At 41.1% G+C, this 27,334-nt stretch overlaps 1 protein-coding gene across 1 annotated transcript; it reads left to right on the top strand.

The window, feature by feature from the left end:
• The first annotated feature begins 2,995 nt into the window (after positions 1-2,995).
• Positions 2,996-3,439, top strand: LOC123842043 (large ribosomal subunit protein uL15-like). Its single transcript, XM_045871481.1, has one exon. It carries the CDS (start codon positions 2,996-2,998, stop codon positions 3,437-3,439), a length of 444 nt encoding a protein of 147 aa, XP_045727437.1.
• Positions 3,440-27,334: the final 23,895 nt, after the last annotated feature.

Raw genomic sequence — 27,334 nt, 5'->3', positions numbered from 1 at the left:
TTTAGATCATTAAGTACAATTTTATAGTTTTAATTTTATAGGTCGTGTCCATGTTTGTTGGATTTATTCAGATGGATCTTATATTAATGTGAGTGGGATCGTTTGTGTGTGTGTTTAGAGAGTTTTAATTATTTTGTTACTCTTTATCTACTGGTTCTAGCCTTTCCTGTTAGGGAGCTGGTCTTCAAAGTGGGGTATAAATATCAGTGGGGATACATGAGGACTTTCCAGGCAGTATTAGAGTATGGTGAGTCTAAGGAAGTCATTTTCTGGATCTTCAACTGCTATAGGTAGGTCTTACTCAAGGTTGACCTGCTTGAAAAGAGAGTGGGATCTGTTTTTGTATTGACTTTTCTAAGTGAATTAGATTTTTATTCTTGGTGTATAAGAAACCTACTGATTTTCTGCATTTATTTTGTAACTGATCACTTTATTGAATTTATTGATTATCTCTGATAATTTTCCAATTGATTTTCTTGGGTTTTTGAGGAATGTAATGACAAGATCTGCAAATATGGGAAACTTGCCCTCTTGTTTAGAATATTAATGTACTTATTTTACTTTTTAGTTATTTTATTATTTAACATGCTTACAGTTGGCCCTTGAACAACATGGGTTTGAACTGTGCAGGTTCACTTACACACAGATTTTTTTTCAAAACACATGGTATGGTCCTGTACATGTATTCTCTGTTACTTATGACTTTCTTAATAACATTTCCTTTTTCTAGCCTACTTGAATATAGTATGTAATACATATAACATACAAAATAACTATTAATCAACTGTTATGGGTAGGCCATTAGGCTATTAGTAGTTATATTTTTAGGGAGTCAAAGTTACATACAGATTTTCAACTGCATGGAGAGTCAGTACTCCTAACCTCTGTGAAGCTCAGAAGGTCAACTGAATACTGTTTAGGACTTTAATTGGAATGTTTATGTTTCACCATTAAGCTGTTAGTTTTGTGATTGTATATATTATTAATTTTATTGAGTTTCTAAAAGAACCATGGTCTTATGCTTCTTGGAAATCTCTCATGATTATCACATGATTTCTCCCTTTAATCCATTATGGATCAAATATATTGAAGAAATATACTACTTAGATTTCCTAATTTTTTAAAAGATTTTATTTACTTATTTATTTGAGAGAGAGAGAGAGAGAGAGGGAATGAGCCAGAGAGAAAGCACAAGCTGGGTTGTGGGGAGAGGCAGAGGGAGTAGTAGACTCCCCGCTGATCAGGGAACCCAATGCGGGGTTCGATCCCAGGACCCTGGGATCATGATCTGAGCCAGAGGCAGACACTTAACCAGCTGAGCCACCCAGGCACCCCAGATTTCCTAATTTTTAACTGTGCCTACCTTCCTGGAATAAATTCCACTTGAATTAATTTTGAAATACCATTAGATTCTATTGCTATTATATTTAGACTTTTAATGTATACTTACATATATTGGAGTGGTTTTTAAAAACAATTATCATGGGCAAGATTTGATATCAGCTCTATGTCAGTGTCTTTAAAAGAATGGAGATGTTTTCTTTCTTTTCTTATTCTCTGATATGTCCTAAATAGCATATGAAGTTTGATGTTGAAATCCCCGAAACAATTTAAAACTGGCACTTTTTTGAGAAGTAGTTTCTCTTTCTGACTATTTCCCTAATTTTGATCTGGGGAGATAGGAGAAGATGAATTATTTTCAGCTTCTCTTATCAAAGGGAGTTTTCAATTATCACTTCAGCCATTAATGGCTTTTCTGAGGAGCAATTTCCTTTTCTTATGAGAGGACCCTCAGGGTGTCTATGGCCCTGTGAACTGCCTCCTGGGTTTGGGGCATGGGAACTTAGTGGACTGACTTCAAGGATTGTCATTTTCTCTCCCACAACAAGACTTCATTGAGAAAAGAAAGCAAAGCAGGAAGGAGGGCTGCGTGCTTAAATCCTGTCCCTACTTTGCCCCTCCTACCCCCCACCCCCTAGGAACTCTTTCGTTGGGTATGTCAAATATATATTTGCCCCGATGCCTTCCAATGCATCCGAAATATCCCCTAATGAAAATCTCACCGAAATATCTCCTAATGAAAACTTCACTTGTCTCCTTGTCCTCCAAATGTTCTTTCCTTCTGCCTTCCCCATTCAATTCATGGCACCTTCATGCAACTTCCCAAATCAAGAGTCTGAGTTTTGTCCATGATTGTGCCTTCTCTTTTACCAATCCCATTTGATTTGTTCACAAGATCTCTCAAATCCATCATTCTTTCTCTTTTTTTACCCATCATTGCTGCCTTACTTCCCATCCTTAAATCTGATCTTCATTGTCATGTTGGCCTGTTCATTAGCCTCTGACTCTAGTCTTGCCCCTGGCATACTCCCACTCCCCCAAATCTCCTTCCACACTTCTGCCAGAGTCACCTTTTAAAAATGATTTTGATTTTTATCAAAGTACTGTATATATTTAAAAATATCAAACGCAGTCACTGGTATGCATTTTTTAAATCAAAAAAAGCTTTGAAAACGGATTTTTGGGGGGTACCTTAGCACCAAAACTCATTCTGGTGGCAAAACCTGACCTAAAGTTAAAAGTCCTTTTGCAAAAATATTGTGTTGGAGCGCCTGGGTTGTTCAGTTGGTTAAGAGTCTGACTCTTGATTTCGGCTGATCTCAGGGTCCGGCTCTGTGCTGGGCACTGAGCCTGCTTGGGATTCTCTCTCTCTCCCTCTTCCTCTGTCCCTCCCCCTCACTTGTGCTCTCTCTCTCTCTCAAAAAGAATATTGTGTTAATTATGGGGTGCTACTCATAATTATGAGCACGTAATTGTGTGCTTATAATACAGTATGTGCATATTATCTTTTAAAAATCAGAAAATATCTGAATTCTGAAATACATCTGGCTTTAAAGATTCAAGGTGGAGTGGGGAGCCCCATCTCATTCTTCAGAGACAACTCTTTAAATTCCTTTAGCTTTTAAAAATTAGCTCTTTCATCTGGGCTGCTGACATGCCATCCAGACTGAGGAAGACCTGGAAACTTCAGGGCCATGTGGTCCACAGCCTCATGGGCAAGCACCAAAAGCACTCAGGACACCAGGGTCATGCTGGTGGCATGCTTCACCACAGGATCAACTTCGATCAATATCACCCAGGTTACTTTGGAAAAGTTGGTAGGAGGCATTACCACTTAAAGAGGAACCAGAGCTTCTGCCCAGTTGTCAACCTTGATAAACTGTGGACATTGGTCAGTGAGCAGATGCGGGTAAATGCTGCCAAAAATAGGACTGGAGCTGCTCTTATCATTGATGTGGTGCAATTGGGCTACTACAAAGTTTTGGGAAAAGGAAAGCTCCCAAAACAGCCTGTCATCCTGAAAGTCAAATTCTTCAGTAGAAGAGCTGAGGAGAAGATTAAGGGTGTGTGTGTGGGGGGCTGCGTCCTGGTAGCTTGAAGCCAAGTGGAGGGAGGTTCATACTAACAAATGCTTTTAAAAAATTATATTTATATTCAAATTTTAAATTTCTTGATTTGTCAATTTTGGATATTTTTGCACATTGACTTCCTATTATAATTTATGAAGATTTGACTGACATGTTTCCCAACTGTCTTAGTCCGCTAGGGCTGCCATAACAAAGTACTACAAACTGGGCAGTTTCAGCAACAGAAATTTATTTCCTCACAGTTCTGGAGGCTGGAAGTCCAAGATCAAGGTAGCAAGAGGGTTGGTTTCTCCTGAAGGCTCTCTTCTTGGCTTATAGATGGCCATTTTCTTCTGGTGTCTTCACATGGTCTTCCATGTACATATCTGTGTCTTAATTTCTTTTTCTTACAAGAACACCAGTCATATTGGATTAGGGCTCACCTTAATGACTTCATTTAACATTTATTACCTCTTTAAAAATTCTATCTCCAAATACAGTCACATTCAGAAGGGGATTAGGACTTTGACATATGAATTTTGGATACCATTCAACCTGTAACACCAACTACATCTGTTCATCTATATGTTTATAACTTTTGATTTACTCAGTTGTCAGTTTGCATTGTTCATTGTTAGCTTTGTGCAAATACTGTTTATTGCAGAGTATAGGAAAGCACTTTAATTATATTTCCTTTTTAATTCTTTTCCTGGTGTTAATAATTGTCTCCAATCATTAATTCAGTTGTTAACCTATGTACCTATCATTAAATTTTTTCTCAAATGCTTTATCAGATCTATCTGTATTAACATGATTTTTTAGGTAGTTAAAAGTATATTTAAAAAAGCCCCAAACACTGTTCCACCAGTCTGCTTCTCCTGAAATGGTCACTCTTTAAACCTGAGGTAGCTATCATCCCTCCTTTGGGTTCTTTCTTTGGCTCTAGGTTTTCCTTCCTCTTCATTTTCTTATTTTTTTCTGAAGCACATCAGCAGTAGCTTTGTAGGAAAAGGCATGAGATATAACTTTTTAGGCTTCCTGCATGCATTAAAATATATATATATATATTTTTTAAATTTTATTTTATTATGTTATGTTAATCACCATACATTACATCATTAGTTTTTGATGTAGTGTTCCATGATTCATTGTTTGCGTATAACACCCAGTGCTCCATTCAATACATGCCCTCTTTAATACCCATCACCAGGCTAACCGATCCCTTCATGCCCTGCCCTTCTAGAACCCTCAGTTTGTATCTCAGAGTCCATAGTCTCTCATGGTTGGTCTTCCCCTCCGATTTCTCCCCCTTCATTTTTCCCTTCCTACTATCTTCTTCTTTTTTCTTAACATATAATGTATTATTTGTTTCAGAGGTACAGGTCTGCTATTCCGACAGTCTTACACAATTCACAGTGCTCACCATAGCACATACCCTCCCCAGTGTCTATCACCAAGCCACCCCAACCCTCCCCATGCCACACCACTCCAGCAACCCTCAATTTGTTTCCTGAGATTAAGAATTCCTCATATCAGTGAGATCATATGATGCATGTCTTTCTCTGTTTGACTTATTTCACTCAGCATAATACCCTCCAGTTCAATCTATGTCATTGCAAATGGCAAGATTTCATTCCTTATGATGGCTGCATAATATTCCATTGCATATATATACCACATCTTCTTTATCCATTCATCCGTCGATGGACATCTTGGCTCTTTCCATAGTTTGGCTATTGTGGACATTGCTGCTATAAACATCGGGGTGCACATACCCCTCCAGATCACTACATTTGTATCTTTGGGGTAAATACCCAGTAGTGCAATTGCTGGATGATATGGTAGCTCTATTTTCAACTTTTTGAGGAACCTCCATACAGTTTTCCAGAGTGGCTGCACCAGCTTGCATTCCCACCAACAGTGTAGGAGGATTCCCCTTTCTCCACATCTCCACCAACATCTATTGTTTCCTGACTTGTTAATTTTAGCCATTCTGACTGGTGTGAGGTGGTATCTCATTGAGGTTTTGATTTGGATTTCCCTGATGTCCAGCGATGTTGAGCACTTTTTCATGTGTCTGTTGGCCATTTGGATGTCTTCTTTGGAAAAATGTCTGTTCATGTCTTCTGCCCATTTCTTGATTGGATCATTTGTTCTTTGGGTGTTGAGTTTGATAAGTTCTTTATAGATTTTGGATACTAGCCCTTTATCTGATATGTCATGTTTTGTTGACTGTTTCCCTTGCTGTGCAAAAGCTTTTTATCTTGATGAAGTCCCAATAGTTCATTTTTGCCCTTGCTTCCCTTGCCTTTGGCGATGTTTCTAGGAAGAAGTTGCTGCAGCTGAGGTCGAAGAGGTTGCTGCCTGTGTTCTCCTCTAGGATGTTGATGGACTCCTCTCTCACATTTAGGTCTTTCATCCATTTTGAGTCTATTTTTGTGTGTGGTGTAAGGAAATGGTCCCGTTTCATTCTTCTGCATGTGGCTGTCCAATTTTGCCAACACCATTTGTTGAAGAGACTGTCTTTTTTTCCATTGGACATTCTTTCTGCTTTGTCGAAGCTGAGTTGACCATAGAGTTGAGGGTCCATTTCTGGGTTCTCTATTCTGTTCCATTGATCTATGTGTCTGTTTTTGTGCCAGTACCATGCTGTCTTGATGATGACAGCTTTGTAATAGAGCTGTAAGTCCGGAATTGTGATGCCACCAGCTTTGTTTTTCTTTTTCAACACTCCTCTGGCTATTCGGGGTCTTTTCTGTTTCCATGCAAATTTTAGGATTATTTGTTCCATTTCTTTGAAAAAAGTTGATGGTATTTTGATAGGGATTGCATTAAATGTGTAGATTGCTCTAGGTAGAATTGACGTCTTCACAATATTTGTTCTTCCAATCCATGAGCATGGAACCTTTTTCCATTTCTTTGTGCCTTCCTCAATTTCTTTCAGGAGTATTTTATAGTTTTCTGAGTACAGATTCTTTGTCTCTTTGGTTAGATTTATTCCTAGGTATCTTATGGTTTTGGGTGCAATTGTAAATGGGATCGACTCCTTAATTTCTCTTTCTTCTGTCTTGGTGTATAGGAATGCCACTGATTTCTGTGCATTGATTTTATATCCTGCCACTTTACTGAATTCCTGTATGAGTTCTGGCAGTTTTGGGGTGGAGTCTTTTGGGTTTTCCACATAAAGTATCATATCATCTGCAAAGAGTGAGAGTTTGACTTCTTCTTTGCTGATTCAGATGTCTTTTATTTCTTTTTGTTGTCTGATTGCTGTGGCTAGGACTTCCAATACTATGTTGAATAGCAGTGATGATAGTGGACATCCCTGCCGCGTTCCTGACCTTAGGGGGAAAGCTCTCAGTTTTTCCCCATTGAGAATGATATTTGATGTGGGTTTTTCATAGATGGCTTTTATGATATTGAAGTATGTACCCTCTATCCCTGTACTCTGAAGAGTTTTGAACAAGAAAGGATGCTGTACTTTGTCAAATGCCTTTTCTGCATCTATTGAGAGGATCATATAGTTCTTGTTCTTTCTTTTATTAATGTATTGTATCACATTGATTGATTTGTGGATGTTGAACCAAACTTGCAGCCCAGGAATAAATCCCACTTGGTCGTGGTGAATAATCCTTTTAATGTACTGTTGGATCCTATTGGCTAGTATTTTGGTGAGAATTTTTGCATCCATGTTCATCAGGGATATTGTTCTGTAATTCTTCTTTTTGATGGGATCTTTGGTTTTGGGATCAAGGTAATGGTGGCCTCATAAAATGAGTTTGGAAGTTTTCCTTCTATTTCTATTTCTTGGAACAGTTTCAGAAGAAAAGGTATTAATTCTTCTTTAAATGTTTGGTAGAGTTGCCCTGGGAAGCCATCTGGCCCTGGGCTCTTGTTTCTTAGAAGATTTTTGATGACTGCTTCAATTTCCTTAGTGGTTATAGGTCTATTCAGGTTTTCTATTTCTTCCTGGTTCAGTTTTGGTAGTTGATACATCTCTAGGAATGCATCCATTTCTTCCAGATTATCTAATTTGCTGGCATATAGTTGCTCATAATATGTTCTTATTGTTTGTATTTCTTTGGTGTTGGTTGTGACCTCTCCTCTTTCTTTCATGATTTTATTTATTTGGGTCGTTTCTCTTTTCTTTTTGATAAGTCTGGCCAGGGGTGTATCAATCTCGTTAATTCTTTCAAAGAACTAGCTCCTAGTTTTGTTGATCTGTTCTACTGTTCTTTTGGTTTCTATTTCATTGATTTCTGCTCTGATCTTTATTATTTCTCTTCTCCTGCTGGGTTTAGGCTTCCTTTAAGTGTAGGGTTAGGTTGTGTATTTGAGACCTTTCTTGTTTCTTGAGAAAGGCTTGTATTGCTATATACTTTCCTCTTATGACTGCCTTTGCTATATCTCAAAGATTTTGAACAGTTGTGTTTTCATTTTCATTTGTTTCCATGAATTTTTAAAATTCTTCTTTAATTTCCTGGTTGACCCATTCATTCTTTAGTAGGATGCTCTTTAGCCTCTATGTATTTGAGTTCTTTCCGACTTTCCTCTTGTGATTGAGTTCTAGTTTCAAAGTATTGTGGTCCAAAAATATGCAGGGAATGATCCCAATCTTTTGGTACCAGTTGAGACCTGATTTATGACCTAGGATGTGATCGATTCTGGAGAATGTTCCATGGGCACTAGAGAAGAATGTGTATTCCGTTGCTTTGGGATAGAATGTTCTGAATATATCTGTGAAGTCCATTTCATCCAGTGTGTCATTTAAAGTCTTTATTTCCTTGTTGATCTTCTGCTTAGATGATCTGTCCATTTCAGTGAGGTGGGTGTTAAAGTCACCTACTATTATTGTATTGTCAATGTGTTTCTTTGCTTTTGTTATTAAGTGGCTTATATAATTGGCTGCTCCCATGTTAGGGGCATAGATATTTACAATTGTTAGATCTTCTTGTTGGATAGACCCTTTAAGTAGGATATAGTGTCCTTCCTTGTCTCTTACTATAGTCTTTGGTTTAAAATCTAATTTGTCTGATATAAAGATTGCCACCCCAGCCTTCTTTTGGTTTCCATTAGCATGGTAAATGGTTTTCCACTCCCTCACTTTCAATCTGGAGGTGTCTTTGGGTCTACAATGAGTCTCTTGCAGAAGCATATCGAAGGGTCTTTTTTTTTTTTTATCCAATATGATAGCCTGTGTCTTTTGATTGGGGCATTTAGCCCATTTACATTCAGGGTAACTATTGAAAGATAGGAATTTAGTGCCATTGTACTGCCTATAAGGTGACTGTTACTGTATATTGTCTGTGTTCCTTTCTGGTCCATGTTACTTTTAGGCTCTCTCTTTGCTTAGAAGACCGCTTTCAATATTTCTGGTAGGGCTGGTTTCATGTTTGCAAATTCCTTTAGTTTTTGTTTGTCCTGGAAGCTTTTTATCTCTCCTTCTATTTTCAATGACAGCCTAGCTGGATATAGTATTTTTGGCTGCATATTTTTCTTGTTTAGTGCTCTGAATATATCATGCCAGTCCTTTCTGGCCTGCCAGGTCTCTGTGGATAGCTCTGTTGCCAATCTCATGTTTCTACCATTGTAGGTTACAGATCTCTTGTCCTGAGCTGCTTTCAGGATTTTCTCTTTGTCTATGAGACTCATAAGTTTTACTATTAGATGTCAGGATGTTGACCTATTTTTATTGATTTTGAGAGGGGTTCTCTGTGCCTCCTGGATTTTGATGGCTGTTTCCTTCCCCAAATTAGGGAAGTTCTCTGCTATAATTTGCTCCATTATACCTTCTGCCCCCCTCTCTCTTTCTTCTTCTTCTGGGATCCCAATTATTCCAATATTGTTTCGTCTTATGGTATCGCTTATCTTTCGAATTCTGCCCTCATGATCCAGTAGTTGTTTATCTCTCTTTTTCTCAGCTTCTTTATTTTCCATCATTTGGTCTTCTATATCACTAATTCTCTCTTCTACCTCATTTATCCTAGCAGTTAGAGCCTCCATTTTTGATTGCACCTCATTAATAGCCTTTTTGATTTCAACTTGGTTAGATTTTAGTTCTTTTAATTTCTCTAGAAAGGGGTTCTTTAATATCTTCCATGCTTTTTTCAAGCCCAGCTAGTATCTTTATAATCATCATTCTGAACTCTAGTTCTGACATCTTACTAATGTCCGTATTGATTAGTCCCTGGCAGTCGGTACTGCCTCTTGTTCTTTTTTTTTGAGGTGATTTTTCCATCTTGTCATTTTGTCCAGAGGAGAATAGATGAATGAGAGAACAAAATACTAACAGGGTAACAACGACCCCAGAAAAATATACACTAAACAAATCAGAAGAGACCTGAAACTGCAGGAAAAGAAAGGGAAAGAAAGAAAAAGAAAAAAAAAGAATATGATCAAATATGATCAAGCTGGTGAATAGATCAGTGGTACACACTAGATTTTGGGCATATTTTGGTCTGTTAGAAGAAACTGCCTCCAAAAATTTTAAAGAAAGAAAAACTTATATATGCACAAAAATAAGGGTAAATACGATGAAGGGATGGAATATGACTGTAAAGATGAAAATTATAAAAGATTTTATAAAAGGAATTGATAAGATAAGAAGTTGGTTAAAAAAAGAAAGAAGAGAAATTAAGAAAAAAAAAGGGAGAGAATGTGATCAGGCAGGAGACTAGAACAAAGCCATACACTAGAGATTTAGGGTACATTTTGGTCTGTTAGAAGAAACTGTATCCCAAATATTAAAGCGAGAACAACTTATATATATATATACAAAAAATAAGGTTAGCTACAATGAAGGGATAGACTATGACTCTAAAAATGAAAATTAAAAAAGATTAAAAAAAAGGAATTGGTAAGAAGTGGGTTGAAAAAGGGAAAAATAAAAATAAAAAAATAGAAAAAGAAAATAAAAAAAATTAACTTTAAAAGACTAAAGAATCAGGGGGAAAAAAGCCATGAATTCTATGTGTAGTATTCTCTTAGCACTGGAGTTCTTCCGTTCTCATTGATCGGGAAACTTGGTCTTGCCTGGCAGTTCTTGCTGATCTTCTGGGGGAGGGGCCTGTTGCCGTGGTTCCTAAATGTCTTTGCTGGAGGTGGAATTGCCCCACCCTTGCCCAGTCCGGGCTAAGTAATCTGCTTGGGTTTGCTCTCGGGAGCTTTTGTTCCCTGCAAGCTTTCTGTATAGCTTTGGAGGTCAAGAGTGAAAATGGCGGCCTCCCAATCTCCGCCTTGGAGGAGCCGAGAACTCAGGGCCCCACTCCTCAGTGCACCCCCAGAGAAAAGCAGTCAATCACTCCCGTCTCCCCTGTCTCCAGCCGCACTCCGTGCTCACCCAGCCTATGACCGAGGGTTTCTATCTCTGGCACCCGACTCGGTGTGGAGTCTTCAAACCCAGCAGATCCCTGTGGTGCACTCCTATGCCGCTTCTCCCAGGGGAGGAAGGGGAGTCTCCCTTGTTGGGTCCCTGCTGGAGGAGCAGTGGCCCGACTGTGCCGCAGATCACGGTTTATGGCAACCCCAAGCTGAGAGCCCGCGCCTCAGCTCTGTCTCTGCAGCTGGCTTCCCCGCTCCGATCCCTGGGAGCCCTGCAGCACTCAGGCACCCCCAGTCTTTCTGTGACCCCGAGGGTCCTGAGACCGCACTGTCCCAGCGAGGGTTCCACACGCCACTTAGCCACTAGAGTGATGTCTTTCAGTGGAGCTGACTTCTAAAAGTTCCGATTTTGTGGTCCGCTGCTCTATCACTTGCTGATAGCGGCCAACAGAGGCCCCCTCCCCTGCCGTCTATCCTCACGAATATCACCTCAGATTCACTTCTCTGCACATCCTACTTTCCAGAAAGTGGTTGTTCTTCTGTTCAGAGAGTTGCTGCTATTTTTTTTTATTGTTATGTTAATCCCCATCATTAGTTTTAGATGAAGTGTTCCATGATTCATTGTTTGTGCATAACACCCAGTGCTCCATGCAGAATGTGCCCTCCTCAATACCCACCACCAGGCTAACCCATCCTCCCACCACCCTCCCCTCTAGAACCCTCAGTTTGTTTTTCAGAGTCCATCGTCTCTCATGGTTCGTCGACCCCTCCGATTTCCCCCGCTTCATTCTTCCCCTCCCGCTACCACCTTCTTCTTCTTTTTTTTTTCTTAACATATATTGCATTATTTATTTCAGAGGTACAGATCTGAGTCAACAGTCTTGCACAATTCACAGCACTTACCAGAGAACATACCCTCCCCAGTGTCTATCACCCATGCACCCCATCCCTCCCACCCCACCCCCCACTTCAGCAACCCTCAGTTTGTTTCCTGCAATTAAGAAATCCTCATATCAGTGAGATCATATGATACATGTCTTTCTCTGTTTGACTTATTTCATTCAACATAATACCCTCCAGTTCCATCCATGTCATTGCAAATGGCAAGATCTCATTCCTTTTGATGGCTGCATAATATTCCATTGTATATATATACCACTTCTTCTTTATCCATTCATCTGTCGATGGACATCTTGGCTCTTTCCACAGTTTGGCTATTGTGGACATTGCTGCTATAAACATCGGGGTGCACATACCCTTTCAGATCCCTACTTTTGTATCTTTGGGGTAAATACCCAGTAGTGCAATTGCTGGGTCGTATGGTAGTTCTATTTTCAACTTTTTGAGGAACCTCCATACTGTTTTCAGAGTGGCTGCACCAGCTCGCATTCCCACCAACAGTGTAGGAGGGTTTCCCTTTCTCCACATCCCCACCAACATCTGTCATTTACTGACTTGTTAATTTTAGCCATTCTGACTGGTGTGAGGTGGTATCTCATTGAGGTTTTGATTTGGATTTCCCTGATGCTGAGCGATATTGAGTACTTTTTCATGTGTCTGTTGGCCATTTGGATGTCTTCTTTGGAAAAATGTCTGTTCATGTCTTCTGCCCATTTCTTGATTGGATCATTTGTTCTTTGGGTGTTGAGTTTGATGAGTTCTTTATAGATTTTGGATACTAGCCCTTTGTCTGATATGTCATTTGCAAATACCTTCTCCCATTCTGTCGGTTGTCTTTTGGTTTTGTTGACTGTTTCCTTTGCTTTGCAAAAGCTTTTTATCTTGATGAAGTCCCAATAATTCATTTTTGCCCTTGCTTCCCTTGCCTTTGGCGATGTTTCTAGGAAGAAGTTGCTGCAGCTAAGGTCGAAGAGGTTGCTGCCTGTGTTCTCCTTTAGGATTTGGATGGACTCCTGTCTCACATTGAGGTCTTTCAACCATTTGGAGTCTATTTTTGTGTGTGGTGTAAGGAAATGGTCCAGTTTCATTCTTCTGCATGTGGCTATCCAATTTTCCCAACACCATTTGTAAAGAGACTGTCTTTGTTCCATTGGACATTCTTTCCTGCTTTGTCAAAGATGAGTTGACCATAGAGTTGAGGGTCCATTTCTGGGTTCTCTATTCTGTTCCATTGATTGAGGTGTCTGTTTCTGTGCCAGTACCATGCTGTCTTGATGATGACAGCTTTGTAATAGAGCTGGAAGTCCGGAATTGTGATGCCGCCGGCTTTGCTTTTTCTTTTTCAACATTCCTCTGGCTATTCGGGGTCTTTTCTGGTTCCATACAAATTTTAGGATTATTTGTTCCATTTCTTTGAAAAAAGTGGATGGTATTTTGATGGGGATTGCATTGAATGTGTAGATTGCTCTAGGTAGCATTGACATCTTCACAATATTTGTTCTTCCAATCCATGAGCATGGAACGTTTTTCCATTTCTTTGTGTCTTCCTCAATTTCTTTCATGAGTATTTTATAGTTTTCTGAGTACAGATCCTTTGTCTCTTTGGTTAGATTTATTCCTAGTTATCTTATGGTTTTGGGTGCAATTGTAAATGGGATCGACTCCTTAATTTCTCTTTCTTCTGTCTTGTTGTTGGTGTATAGCAATGCCGCTGACTTCTGTGCATTGATTTTATATCCTGCCACTTGACTGAATTCCTGTATGAGTTCTAGCAGTTTTGGGGTGGAGTCTTTGGGGTTTTCCACATAAAGTATCATATCATCTGCAAAGAGTGAGAGTTTGACTTCTTTGCTGATTCAGATGCCTTTTATTTCTTTTTGTTGTCTGATTGCTGTGGCTAGGACTTCCAATACTATGTTGAATAGCAGTGATGATAGTGGACATCCCTGCCGCGTTCCTGACCTTAGGGGGAAAGCTCTCAGTTTTTCCCCATTGAGAATGATATTCGCTGTAGGTTTTTCATAGATGGGTTTTATGATATTGAGGTATGTACCCTCTATGCCTATACTCTGAAGAGTTTTGATCAAGAAAGGATGCTGTTCTTTGTCAAAAGCTTTTTCTGCATCTTTTGAGAGGATCATATGATTCTTGTTCTTTCTTTTGTTAATGTATTCTATCACATTGATTGATTTGCGGATGTTGAACCAACTTTGCAGCCCAGGGATAAATCCCACTTGGTCGTGGTGAATAATCCTTTTAATGTACTGTTGGATCCTATTGGCTAGTATTTTGGTGAGAATTTTTGCATCCATGTTCATCAGGGATATTGTTCTGTAATTCTCCTTTTTGATGGGGTCTTTGTCTGGTTTTGGGATCAAGGTAATGCTGGCCTCATAAAATGAGTTTGGAAGTTTTCCTTCCATTTCTATTTTTTGGAACAGTTTCAGAAGAAAAGGTATTAATTCTTCTTGAAATGTTTGGTAGAATTCCCCTGGGAAGCCATCTGGCCCTGGGCTTTTGTTTGTTGGGAGATTTTTGATGACTGCTTCAATTTCCTTAGTGGTTATAGGTCTATTCAGGTTTTCTATTTCTTCCTGGTTCAGTTTTGGTAGTTGATACATCTCTAGGAATGCATCCATTTCTTCCAGATTATCTAATTTGCTGGCATATAGTTGCTCATAATATGTTCTTATAATTGTTTGTATTTCTTTGGTGTTGGTTGTGACCTCTCCTCTTTCATTCATGATTTTGTTGATTTGGGTCATTTTTCTTTTCTTTTTGATAAGTCTGGCCAGGGGTTTATCAATCTTGTTAATTCTTTCAAAGAACCAGCTCCTAGTTTCGTTGATCTGTTCTACTGTTCTTTTAGTTTCTATTTCATTGATTTCTGCTCTGATCTTTATTATTTCTCTTCTCCTGCTGGGTTTAGGCTTTATTTGCTGTTCTTTCTCCAGCTCCTTTAGGTGTAGGGTTAGGTTGTGTACTTGAGACCTTTCTTGTTTCTTGAGAAAGGCTTGTATTGCTATATACTTTCCTCTTAGGACTGCCTTTGCTGCATCCCAAAGATTTTGAATAGTTGTGTTTTCATTTTCATTGGTTTCCATGTATTTTTTTAATTCTTCTTTAATTTCCTGGTTGACCCATTCATTCTTCAGTACGATGCTCTTTAGCCTCCATGTATTTGAGTTCTTTCTGACTTTCCTCTTGTGATTGAGTTCTAGTTTCAAAGCATTGTGGTCTGAAAATAGGCAGGGAATGATCCCAATCTTTTGGTACCGGTTGAGACCTGATTTATGACCTAGGATGTGATCTATTCTGGAGAATGTTCCATGGGCACTAGAGAAGAATGTGTATTCTGAAGACCCAAATCAGATGGAATGTTCTGAATATGTCTGTGAAGTCCATTTGGTCCAGTGTGTCATTTAAAGTCTTTATTTCCTTGTTGATCTTTTGCTTAGACGATCTGTCCATTTCAGTGAGGGGTGGGGTGTTAAAGTCCCCCACTATTATTGTATTGTTGTTGATGTGTTTCTTTGCTTTTGTTATTAATTGCCTTATATAATTGGTTGCTCCCATGTTAGGGGCATAGATATTTATAATTGCTAGGTCTTCTTGTTGGATAGATCCTTTAAGTAGGATATAATGTCCTTCCTCATCTCTTACTACAGTCTTTGGTTTAAAATCTAATTTGTCTGATATAAGGATTGCCACCCCAGCTTTCTTTTGGTGTCCATTAGCATGGTAAATGGTTTTCCACCCCCTCACTTTCAATCTGGGGGTGTCTTTGGGTCTAAAATGAGTCTCTTGCAGACAGCATATCAATGGGTCTTGTTTTTTAATCCAGTCTGATAGCCTGTGTCTTTTGATTGGGGCATTTAGCCCATTTACATTCAGGGTAACTATTGAAAGATAGGAATTTATTGCCATTGTATTGCCTGTAAGGTGACTGTTACCGTATATTGTCTGTGTTCCTTTCTGGTCTATGTTGCTTTTAGGGTCTCTCTTTGCTTAGAGGACCCCTTTCAAGATTTCCTGTAGGGCTGGTTTTGTGTTTGCAAATTCCTTTAGTTTTTGTTTGTCCTGGAAGCTTTTTATCTCTCCTTCAATTTCAATGACAGCCTAGCTGGATATAGTATTCTTGGCTGCATATTTTTCTCATTTAGTGCTTGAATATATCCTGCTAGTCCTTTCTGGCCTGCCAGGTCTCTGTGGATAGGTCTGTTGCCAATCTAATGTTTCTACCATTATAGGTTACAGATCTCTTGTCCCGAGCTGCTTTCAGGATTTTCTCTTTGTCTATGAGACTTGTAACTTTTACTATTTGATGTCGGGGTGTTGACCTATTTTTATTGATTTTGAGAGGGGTTCTCTGTGCCTCCTGGATTTTGATGGCTGTTTCCTTCCCCAAATTAGGGAAGTTCTCTGCTATAATTTGCTCCATTATACCTTCTGCCCCTCTCTCTCTTTCTTCTTCTTCTGGGATCCCAATTATTCTAATGTTGTTTCGGCTTATGGTATCGCTTATCTCTCGAATTCTGCCCTCATGATCCAGTAGTTGTTTATCTCTCTTTTTCTCAGCTTCTTTATTTTCCATCATTTGGTCTTCTATATTACTGATTCTCTCTTCTGCCTCATTTATCCTAGCAGTTAGCGCCCCCATTTTTTATTGCACCTCATTAATAGCCTTTTTGATTTCTACTTGGTTAGATTTTAGTTCTTTTACTTCTCCAGAAAGGGTTTCTCTAATAACCTCCATATTTTTTTCAAGCCCAGCTAGTATCTTTATAATTATCATTCTGAACTCTAGATCTGACATTGTACTAATGTCCGTATTGAGTAGGTCCCTGGCAGTCGGTACTACCTCTTGTTCTTTTTGTTGAGGTGATTTTTTCCATCTTGTCATTTTGTGCAGAGGAGAATAGATTAATGAGAGAACAAAATGCTAGCAGAGTAACAACATCCCCAGAAAATATACTCTAAACAAATCAGAAAATAACTGAAGCAGTGGAAAAAGAAATGGAAAGAGAGAAAAAAGAAAAAGAAAAAAAGAAAAAGAAAATGATAAAGATAAAAACAAACAAAACAAAACAAAACAACAACAAAAAACCAGAATGTGATCAAGTATGATCAGGCTGGTATATAGATCAGTGCCACACACTAGATTTGGGGTGTATTTTGGTCTTTTAGAAGAAAGTGCCTCCCAGGGTGCCTGGGTGGCTCAGTTGGTTAAGCAACTGCCTTCGGCTCAGGTCATGATCCTGGAGTCCCGGGATCGAGTCCCACATCGGGCTCCCTGCTTGGCAGGGAGTCTGCTTCTCCCTCTGACCCTCCCCTCTCTCATGCTCTCTCTCTCTCATTCTCTCTCTCAAATAAATAAATAAAATCTTAAAGAAAAAAAAAAAGAAGTGCCTCCCAAAATTTTAAAGAAAGAAAAACATATATATGTACAAAAATAAGGGTTGATATGATGAAGGGATGGAATATGACTGTAAAGATGGAAATTATAAAAAATTTTATAAAAGGAATTGATAAGAAGTTGTTTGAAAAAAGAAAGAAGAGGATTTAAAAAAAGAAAAAAGAAAAAAAAGGGAGAGAATGTGATCAGGCGGGGGAATAGAAAACACCATATACTAGAGATTTAGGGTATATTTTAATCTGTTAGAAGAAACTATCTCAAAATTTTAAAGAGAGAACAACTTATATATATATGCCAAAAATATGGGTAACTACTATGAAGGGATAGAATATGACTCTAAAAATGAAAAATAAAAATGTTTTTTTAAAAAAGGGATTGATATGATGTTGGTTGAAAAAGGGAAAAAGAAAAATTCCAAAAAAAAAAAAAAGACAGTTAAAAAAAAAATTAACTTTGAAAGACTAAAGAATCATGGGGAAAAGCCATGAATTCTATGTGCATTATTCCCCTAGTGCTGGAGTTCTGCCGTTCTCATTGATCGGTAAACTTGGTCTTGGCTGGCTGTTCTCGCTGATCTTCTGGGGAGGGGCCTGTTGCGGTGGTTCCCAAATGTCTCTGCGGGAGGCGGAATTGCCCCGCCCTTGCCCCCTCCCGGCTAGGTAATCTGCTCCGCTTTGCTCTCGGGGGCTTTTGTTCCCTGCGAGCTTTCCGTGCAGCTTTGGAGGCAGAGAGTGAAAATGGCAGCCTCCCAATCTCTGCCCCGGAGGAGCCGAGAACTCGGGGCCCCGCTCCTCAGTGAGCCCCCAGAGAAAAGCCGTCCGTCACTCCCGTCTCCCCGGTCTCCGGCTGCACTCCGTGCTCACCTGGCCTGAGACTGCGCGCCTCTATCTCTGGCACCCGACCCCGGGTGGAGTCTCCAAACCCAGCAGATCCCTGCGGTGCACTCCTGCGTGGCTCCTCCCGGGGGAGGAAGAGGAGTCTCCCCGGATCTGCCGCTTGTTGGGTCCCTGCTGGAGGAGCAGGGGCCCGACTGTGCCGCGGATCACGGATTATGGCCACCCCGAGCTGAGAGCCCGCGCCTGGGCCCCATCTCTGCAGCCGGCTTCTCTGCTCCGTTACCTGGGAGCTCTGCCACACTCAGGCACCCCCGGTCTGTCTGTGACCCCGAGGGTCCTGAGACCACACTGTCCCCGAGGGTTCCACCCCCCGCTTAGCCACCGGAGTGACGTCCCTCGGCGGAGCAGACTTTTAAAAGTTCCGATTTTGTGCTCCGCGGCTCTATCACTTGCCAGAAGCGGCCGACGGAGGCCCCTCTCCCGCCATCTATCCTCCCGAATATCGCCTCGGATTCACTTCTCCGCATGTCCTACCTTCCAGAAAGTGGTCGCTTTTCTGTTCAGAGTTGTTGCTATTCATTTCTTCGATCTCCTGTTGAGTTTGTAGGTGTTCAGAATGGTTTGATCCCTATCCAGCTGAATTCCTGAGACCAGACGAAATTTAGGTCTCCTATTCCTCTGCCATCTTGCTCCTCCCACTTGGAATTCTTTCTTTTTAATTCTTTTATCTCATTCTTCCACTCAGTGCCAGATTTTATAAGCTCACCTCCAATAAAATGCTTCTCTTGTCATTAGCTTATTTTTTCTGCTACGCTTCTCCCACCCTTCCCTTTTTGTTTCCTGAAGTAAAAGTTATGATCTATCTGAGGTGAGGAATTTTTAAATTTAGTATTTCAACCAACAGACCTCTAAGTTATGGTAATAAGAGATATTTTAAAAGACCGTCACCACAATCCTATATAAATACCTGAAAAATTTAAATAAATTGAATGCTTTTAGGTTGGTCACCACAATGGTAGGTCTTGAGATGAAGATTGGTGTGTAGATGGTTTGCTAAGGAACTGCTTCCAGTAGAATTTACTAAGGGAGTGGGGAAGAAGGACAGGGAAGGGAGAGAAGCCTGATAAGGATGTAATTTTAGGCAGAGTCGGAAGCCTAAGCCTGATCCTCTAGAGGAACTCTGGAGTGTAAATTATCCTTCAGAATTTGTCCATCCTTGAAGCAAGGGAGTTGGATTTTCATAATCCAGCACTGTCAGTCATTGGCTCTGGGGTAGGGCAACCAACCATCCTAGTTGGTCCAGGACTATCTTGGTTTTAGCAGTAAAAGCCTCCTGTTCCAGCCAACATGTTTTGTTGGCAACACTAACAGGAACTTCTAGCTCTCTATGCTTTGGGGCAAAGTGGTTCCAGTAGCTCAAGGGAAGTCCTTGGAAAAGAAACAGTTGCATCCATTAGAAGCTGTGGTGGGCAGAATAATGACCCCCAAAGATGTCCATATCCTAATCCCCAGAACCTGTGAATACCTTATCTTAGGTGACAAAAGGGACTTTGCAGATGTGATTAAAGTAAGGATCTTGAGATGGAGAGATTAGCCTGGATTATCCAGCGGGCCCAGTGTCATCACAAGGATCCTTATCATTGAAAGAGGGAGGCAGGAGAGTCAGAGATGTGATGGTGGATGCAGAGCTCAGGAGGATGCCATTGATGGCTTTACATGTGGAGGGGGCCACCAGCCATGAATGCAGGAAGCCTCTAGAAACCAGAAAGGACAAGAAATGGATTCTTCCCTAGAGCCTCCAGAATGAATAGAGCCCTGTGGCACCTTGCTTTTAGCCCCATGAGACCTATTTTGGACTTTTGACTTCCAGAACTATTAAGATGATAAATGTATGCTGTTTTAAACCACCGAATTTGTGGGACTTTGTTGCAAAACGTGTTGCAAATTTGTGGCAAATGAATATAAAGGCAAAGGTTCACTGCAGCTGGGGGAGGGGAACTTAGAAACAGTAAAAACTTCTGAGGGGGGATTCTGTGGTGCCCCAACAGTTTCTGCTCCCTTCAAATCAGAAAACTAAATTAGATAGCTAAAACTTCAAACCACTAGTCAACAAATTAGTTTACTATCAAATTAGGGAAGCGTGGCATAGTGATCAAGCCACGGGATCTGGAGTTTGATGCCCATTGGTTAAATCCTGGCTTTGGGCACTTAAAAGCTCCGTATAACCTTGGCATGTTACATAAGCCTTTTGGATCCTTAGTGCCTCATCTGTAAAATGGGGGAAAAACCCAAGAGCTATTCTAAGGATTAGATGAATAGGTCCTTAAAGCACTTGACACGCAGTAAAATCTCAACGCAGATATTATTGGTAGCCCAGTGGGATCCCCTCTTTCTCTGTTCAACTGTTTACATTCTAAAGACAGCAAAGGTGAGAATCAAGCTTGGTGAATATTAGGGATTAAAATCACTTTACTTGCCCAGAGGTTACAGTACACAGGGCTCTGTGTTTATAATCTCATAAATGCTATGTACATAAGAGAGTTTACTTGTCGTCACAGTGGGAATTATATAATACCGAGTCCAAGGGCAGAACGTATGTTCCAGGATTTAAAATTACTTAGAAGAGAGTTGTTGAATATTGTATGGGGGGCTCCTCTGTCTATGTTTTAGCATTTTTTAAATCTATGGTTTATTTAAAGTATGCCTTTCACCTTCATTGGAATTCGCTCTCCTCCTGAGATCTTTGTTAAGCCCAGCAAAATCACCCATTAGAGTTGTGCCAGGCTCTCTTCCCAAGGTGATCTGGGGGGTATTTTCCCAGCCTTTTGATATGCTAAGCAGCCATACCTGGGGAGAGTTTTATAAACAACCATTAATTTGCTATTAGAAGTGTCAGGACTGGTCTAACTAGTCATTCTGTAATAATTACTGAAGTTCAACTGTAAATATAGAGCCACTTAGTGTTTCAGATCAGCTTCAGCTGAATCTAGAAATGGGCCCTACAGACCCTTTCTGGTATCCAGGTAGGCTAAAATTACCTGGGGTCTTTTATCCATCTCTGTTAGAGACCAGCAGCTAAAACTCACATCAGCTCATGTGGAGACCTTGAAATAGCCTGTCAAGGACTCCAGAGCAATTGATTCATACTTGGCAGTAGGAACCATCCAGAAGTGGTATATTTGTGATCCGCTCTGTCCTCCCTTTCTCCCCAGGTCTAGCAACTCAGAGCTAACAGGGCTTTCTTCTGCATTCTAGGACTTTCTCTGGTTTGGGCTGAAGCTCTTTTAAACTGAGTGCTCCCCCCATCACCCCAGCTCTCCCTTCCACCCCCGGGAATGGTGGCAGAGAAGGGGCGACAGCCAGGGAAGGGGAGGAGGATCTTGGCTGAGCTGGAGCCCTGGGTGCTGGCCGGGATTCCGTGAGGAAGGGACCGGGTGTGGCAGAAGTTGCTTTGCTCTGAGGCCACGCCAGCTCCTGGAAATGCTGGAAACCCTCCCTGAGGAGGACCCGTTAAAACAACAACAAAAGACTTCAAATCAAACCTTAGAGGGTTATTTTAAGGCCAGAGGGAAAGTAGCAAGCTGGAGAAAGGAGGGAGGCAGCAGTGGTAAGTCAACCACTGCCTCCTCATTTTTCAGCCACTCAGCCCTCCAACTGCACTTTCCCCACTTCCATCCAGCTGCTCTGGAGCCTGGGCCTCCCCCCCTTGCCCTGTTCGCCGGATGAACTGCCCTGTCTGGGCCTTGCCTTAGCCGGGGCCTCTCAGGGATAGAGCTGTGTTTGTCTCCACTGTGTGTTGAACTTGGCAGGTGTAGGCGCATCTCATTCCAAGTCAAACTACCACCTTTCAAAAGAGAAGTCCAGGCCTGGAATCCAGGGGCTCGGGCTGGGCCCTGTCCTTCTCCCCTGCCCATGCCAGGCCCGCCTCGGGTAATGACTGAGAAGGGAAAAACCAGGCATTCAGGGCTGGAGGTTGCAGGAGGCAGCTGGAGGGCTGTGGGCGTAGGAATGAGGGCAGCTTCACGGCCAGAGGTTCAAGCAGCCCTGGAGAGTCAACAGTTGCTTTGGACAAATGAGCAGCTATTGACCATCCTGATGCCACCTGGGTGCACACCTGAGTGTGCAGAGCCCGCTCAAGGATGAGGTCCTGGTTCCAGAAGAGATCTGGAAAGACTGAGTCCATTCAGGAAGTTTCCCTCCCTTTTCCCTGCTGTCATGGAATCTGTTGCTCCCACAGAGACTGGCTGCCCTCTAAGGACCAGGAAGGGCAGCCTGCAGATCAGAGGGGCAGAGAGACCTCCAGCCTCAGTTTCTCATTTGAGAATTGTTGCCAGATAGTGAGATCCCTTGTCCCCTTGACCAGTGCTCATGAACTCCCTGATGGTTCAGAGTAGCCACCTAGGTGTCAGCTCCATTGTGTGTTAGCTATGTGACTCGGGCTAGAGATGGTTTTCTACTAAATGGGGGTCTCGGCTATGCACTAAGTGCTGTGAAGATTATAGAACATGTGGAAAAGTGCTTACTTGACTGTTATTCTAATCAGGCCTTGGGCAGATGTCACAGCATTTTTACAGACGGCTTCTCACTTAGCTTCATTATAGCTCCACGAGGTGGGGAGGGCAGGGGTGAGAGTAATTACGTTTTCTTTTAAAGTCTGAAGCTTTGCCATTTGAATGATGGCCTTGGCAGGCCCACATCTGGCACGGAGTAAATGACCCCAGCAGTATTTCTGCCCATGTGGGTTTTTCTTTCTTCTCTCTCTTTTTTTTTGGTTGGTGAACTTGCTCTGAAACAAAGAACTTCAAGGGAAGTAGACGGCGTTGAACATTTTCCAAGACCCCCAAGGGCCACCAAAGACGGGTAATCTGGTTTGGGAAAACTATGCATCATCTTAACATCTACAGTCTGTCCAATAAGAACTTCATGTGAGTCACTCGGGGAATTTTAAAGTGTCTTGCGGCCACATTGGAAAACTTGAAGCCTGGTGTATAGATTACATTAACGGCACATCTCAATTCCACTGCTAAAAACTCTTGGGAAGCTCTTGATCTGTATTTTGATTTCAGAACTTCCTAGCTGCCGGAACAGCCTCACATACTCAAGTCATTGCAAGTAGACTAAAAGTTTTCCAGTAATGGAATTGAGTACCAGATTTTAAATACAAATTTAAACTGGGGCACCTGGGTGGCTCAGATGGTTAAACATCTGCCTTCGGCTCAGGTCATGATCTCAGGGTCCTGGGATCGAGCCCCACATCGGGCTCCCTGCTGAGCAGGGAGCCTGCCTCTCCCTCTCCCTCTGCCTCTCCCCCTGCTTGTATATACTCTGTCAAAAATAAAATAAAGTCTTTAAAAAATACAAATTTAAATTAATTAAAATTAAATAAAACTAAAGTTCAGTTTCTCTTCACACTAAGCAACATTTCAGGTGCTCAACGACCACATAGAGCTTGTGGTTGTCACCTAGGACAGTTCAGGAAAAGTTTCTATCAGGTTGTTTTCTTGTTCACCTTTTATTTCCATACTTAGAATTTTCTTCACTAACTTTCTTTGCAGTGATGTTTTAAGTCATTTGCCTATTTTACAAGTATTTAGAACTACATAATACACTCTGTCTATCCATTCACCTGGGCACATTGCAGGACAGGGCAAATGATCGAGGGGTTCTACTGGTGACCTCTTTGCATGGTGAAGAAATTGAGCCATAGAGCCCCTGTGACACAGGACTCTGAGGGAGGGCCCCAGTGTCAACCTGCATATTAAAGAGTTTAAAATCTTAATTTCTGCCTTTTTTGGATGGAGGACAAAAATAAACAGAAACGAAAGATCTAACATTGCCTTCCTACACCCTTATGGATCACCTTTGCACACCATGCCTGGAAGTCCAGGCGTGGAGCACCAATGCTTTGGTCTCAACCTTTCCCCAAGCTCAGGCATAAGCCCTGGTCCTGGACTTTCAGGGAATGGGTGATGTTTATTTCCCTCTGGCCTCCCCTCCTGCTCCCAGAGTTCCTTGATCCTGTTTTTTTTTTTTTTAAGCATATGTAATTACATTCATTTAGAGATCTGATTAAATATTAATTTGGCCTCCGAAACAAAACCCAAAGACAACAGAACGTCTCCAACAAAAGTCACAAAGAAATGGCTAAATCCTTAGAATTTGACCTAATTTTGTTCTTTGGGGGCAAACTGTGCACTGGTTTTTTCCCTCTTACTCACACTTGGCTAAATATCTGGCATACTGTAATGGGACATCATGGAAACCTGTGCTTATATTTCCAGGATTTTCAGTGCTATGATTTTCTCCAAACTCACTATTTTCAGAAAAAGAAGTGCCCTCCTATTTATATGTGGATTATGTATTGTTTCATTTGTCGGAGATTTTGGAGTCTAGACCATGTCTGCTTAGCAGCTTCATCTTGGCTGGGTTCTGGGTGGTCTGTTTCTTCTCCTGTTTTTCTGGGTATCCCTCCTCACGCCTTTATTTTTCTTTCTTTAGTTATTTTGCTACTTCAATTGTCTGAGGTAGAATTTTTGGAGTCCTCGGCTTTTTGTGGACACAAGTTTGACTCTTATGACCCATGCAGGAAGAGTTGCATATTTGGTGCTTTTCTTCTCTCCTGCTTTCCTTGAGGAGGATCCAGATAAAATTCTCTGAGGGAATGAAAGGATTCTTGGCAAACTGTAGGGACTTTCTTCCTCTCTTTTGCCTTGAAGTATATAAGCAAAATATTCCAGAGCCCTGAAATGTTGTTTTCCACAAGTGCCTCATGAAGAATACATTTTATTAGAGGAAATCTAGTATGTTCCTCTCCAAGTTCACCCAGGTTCCAGCATATGGGTGACCTTAACATGGCTGTGCTGGGGCCTGCTCAGGGGTTGAGACCCCTCTTGCTGGTTATCATCATCTACAGGACACATTTCTGGTTTCCTTGATCAGTTTTTTTAAAAAGATTTCATTCATTGACTTGAGAGAGAGAGAGATCGAGTGGGAAAAGGGGCAAGCAGACTCCCCGCTGAGTGGGGAGCCCATTGCAGGGCTTAATCCTAGGACTCTGAGATCATGACCTGAAATCAGATGCTTCACAGACTGAGCCACCCAGGTGCCCCTGATCAGTTTTATTCCAAGAAATCCTAACGTCGTTTTATAACTTCTTATTGCTTCTGCTGCTTTTCCCATTGTAGTTCTTTAATTTCAGATATAATTATTCTATAGTATCAGCTCCAGCCTTGTCTTCCCAGGGAAGAAACCCCAACTGGGAGTGGTTGGGCTCCACTTGGTTTGTTTGGAAAGTCTCCCCTATAAACACTTGTGCAGGGTTGAGATTTGCACACATCTCTATGCATGAAGATATCTCTTGGACATGGCAGGTTACTCTGGGTTTCCTATGACTTTCACCTGCCTTCTGGGAGTCCTGCTGACAAGGGGCAGGACACCAGCAGAGCAGGAAGGTCTGGCCAGGGCCAGGATGTGGAGCACCTGGATTTCCATCAGCCGTGCATCAACCTCCTGTCTGCTTTGTGAATGGTTTTTATTAATGGTGTTAGTATTTTTTTTAATTTTTAAAAAAGATTTTATTTATTTAGTTGAGAGAGCGAGAGCGAGAGCAAGAGAGAGCAGGAGAGAGAGAGAACACAAGTTGGGGGTGGGGCAGAGTGAGAGGGAGAAGCAGGCTCCCGGCTGAGCAGGGAGCCTGATGCGGGTCCTGGAATCAAGACCTGAGCCAAAGGCAGACACGTAAACAACTGAACCACTAAGGTGCCCTGTGTTAGTATTTTCAAATCAAGGCTACTACTGATTTTGTTTTTTTGTTGTTATTCTTTTTCTCGCTTCTTGACTGCCTCCTTCACTTTTTTACTTTTGCATGTGTCCCATTTAAGAAATCTTTGCTTACCCAAGGTTGTAAATGTCATATCAAAAGATAAATTGCTATGTTTCCTCTAGAATATCGATCATTTTTGCTTTCATATTTGGGTCTGTGAACCATCTTAAAACACTTTTTAGTGTAATGTGAGTTAGGGGTTGTGTGGTTAGTCAATTTATCCAGCAACATTTATTGGAAAGTAATTCTTTTCCCACTGAATTGAATGAATCACTTGATCGTATGTGTGTGAGCCTTTTGCTAGACTCCCTTCTTTTAATCTAATATCTTGTCATAGCCTCACAATAATGCTTGATATTTGTTATTATGCATCTCCCAGGTTCACTCTTTTTCAAAATTGCTTTGGCTATTCTTAACTTCTTTGCATTTCCACATATGTTTAGGATCAGCATATCAATTTCTGTGGTGGGCTGAAAAATTGCCTCCAAAAGATATCCATGTCCTAATTTCTATGATTAGGATCCAACAATGATTATTACTTTATATGGAAAAATTAAGTTAAGGATCCTGAGATGGGGAAGTTATCCTGGATTATCCAGGTAGGTTCTAAATGTTTTCACATATTTCCATATAAGAGAGAGGCAGATTTGACTGCACAAAGAAAAGGTGATAGGAAGATGGAGCAGGGAGATTTCAAGATGGTGGCCTTCCAGATTGGCGTGGTGTGGCCATAAGCCAAGGAACACTGGTAGCCACCAGAAGCTGAGAAGCAATGAACAGATTCTCCCCTTAAGGCTCTAAAGGGAGCGGGATCCTGCAAACACCTCGATTTTGGACCAGTGATACTGATTTCAGACTTCGAGCCTCTAGAACTGTGAGAGATTAAATTTTTATTGTTTTAAGCCACCAATTTGTAGTGATTTGTTATAACAGCCTTAGGGAATGTATCACTTCCAAAGAAAAATCTGCCAGAAGTTTGTTGAGTGCACTGAATCTACAGATCACTTTGGGATAAACTGACATCTTAACAATATTGAATTTTTCCATTCATGAACATGGTATATTCTTCCATTAACTTAGGTCTTTACTGATTTCTGAAGAGTTTACTTTTCACCTGTGAGATGTTGGTAAAGGGGCAGCTTTGGATGGCACATGGAGAGGTTGGCACTGTCCTTGCCCTGTGCCTTATTGCCACCTATGTCTGGGTAGCTTTGTGTCCATAGGTAAGGAACAGAACCTTAGAAGGAAAGAATAAAATGTGGGTTGTAGCTCCACTTAAGAGGATGCACAGAAGGGTGAGGTCTTCTAAGGAGCAAATGCTGAAAGAACACTTCTGAGTGAAACAGGGATACTTTCTCTGAGAGTTCCTGCATCCTTCTTATTGGTGTCACAAGGAGATCACCTGGATAGTTTTTAAAAGTACCCATACCTAGGCACGTGTAGAATTTCTCAGTTAATTAACAAGGCATGGGACCTGGGACCCCTATTTTTTTGGAAAGCTACTCAGGTTATTCAACTATGAAGCTAGGGTTGAGAACTAGTGTGCTACAGAAAAGATATGCAATCTTGAGACTGTGGGATCAACAGAAAGGGAATTTTAGCTTCTTAGAAGAATAGAAAGGCTGATCCTGGC

This window comes from Mirounga angustirostris, unplaced genomic scaffold, assembly GCF_029215605.1.
Source record: "Mirounga angustirostris isolate CCGP_5_RB_7025 unplaced genomic scaffold, mMirAng1.0.hap1 SCAF_1, whole genome shotgun sequence".
NCBI classification, from domain to species: Eukaryota; Metazoa; Chordata; class Mammalia; order Carnivora; family Phocidae; genus Mirounga; species Mirounga angustirostris.
Note: the sequence above shows the minus strand (reverse complement) of the source record. Positions and strands in the feature narration are given on the sequence as shown.

Coding starts and splice junctions, on each gene's coding strand:
- LOC123842043 (XM_045871481.1), top strand. CDS start 2,996: ATGCCATCCAGACTGAGGAAGACCTGGAAACTTCAGGGCCATGTGGTC.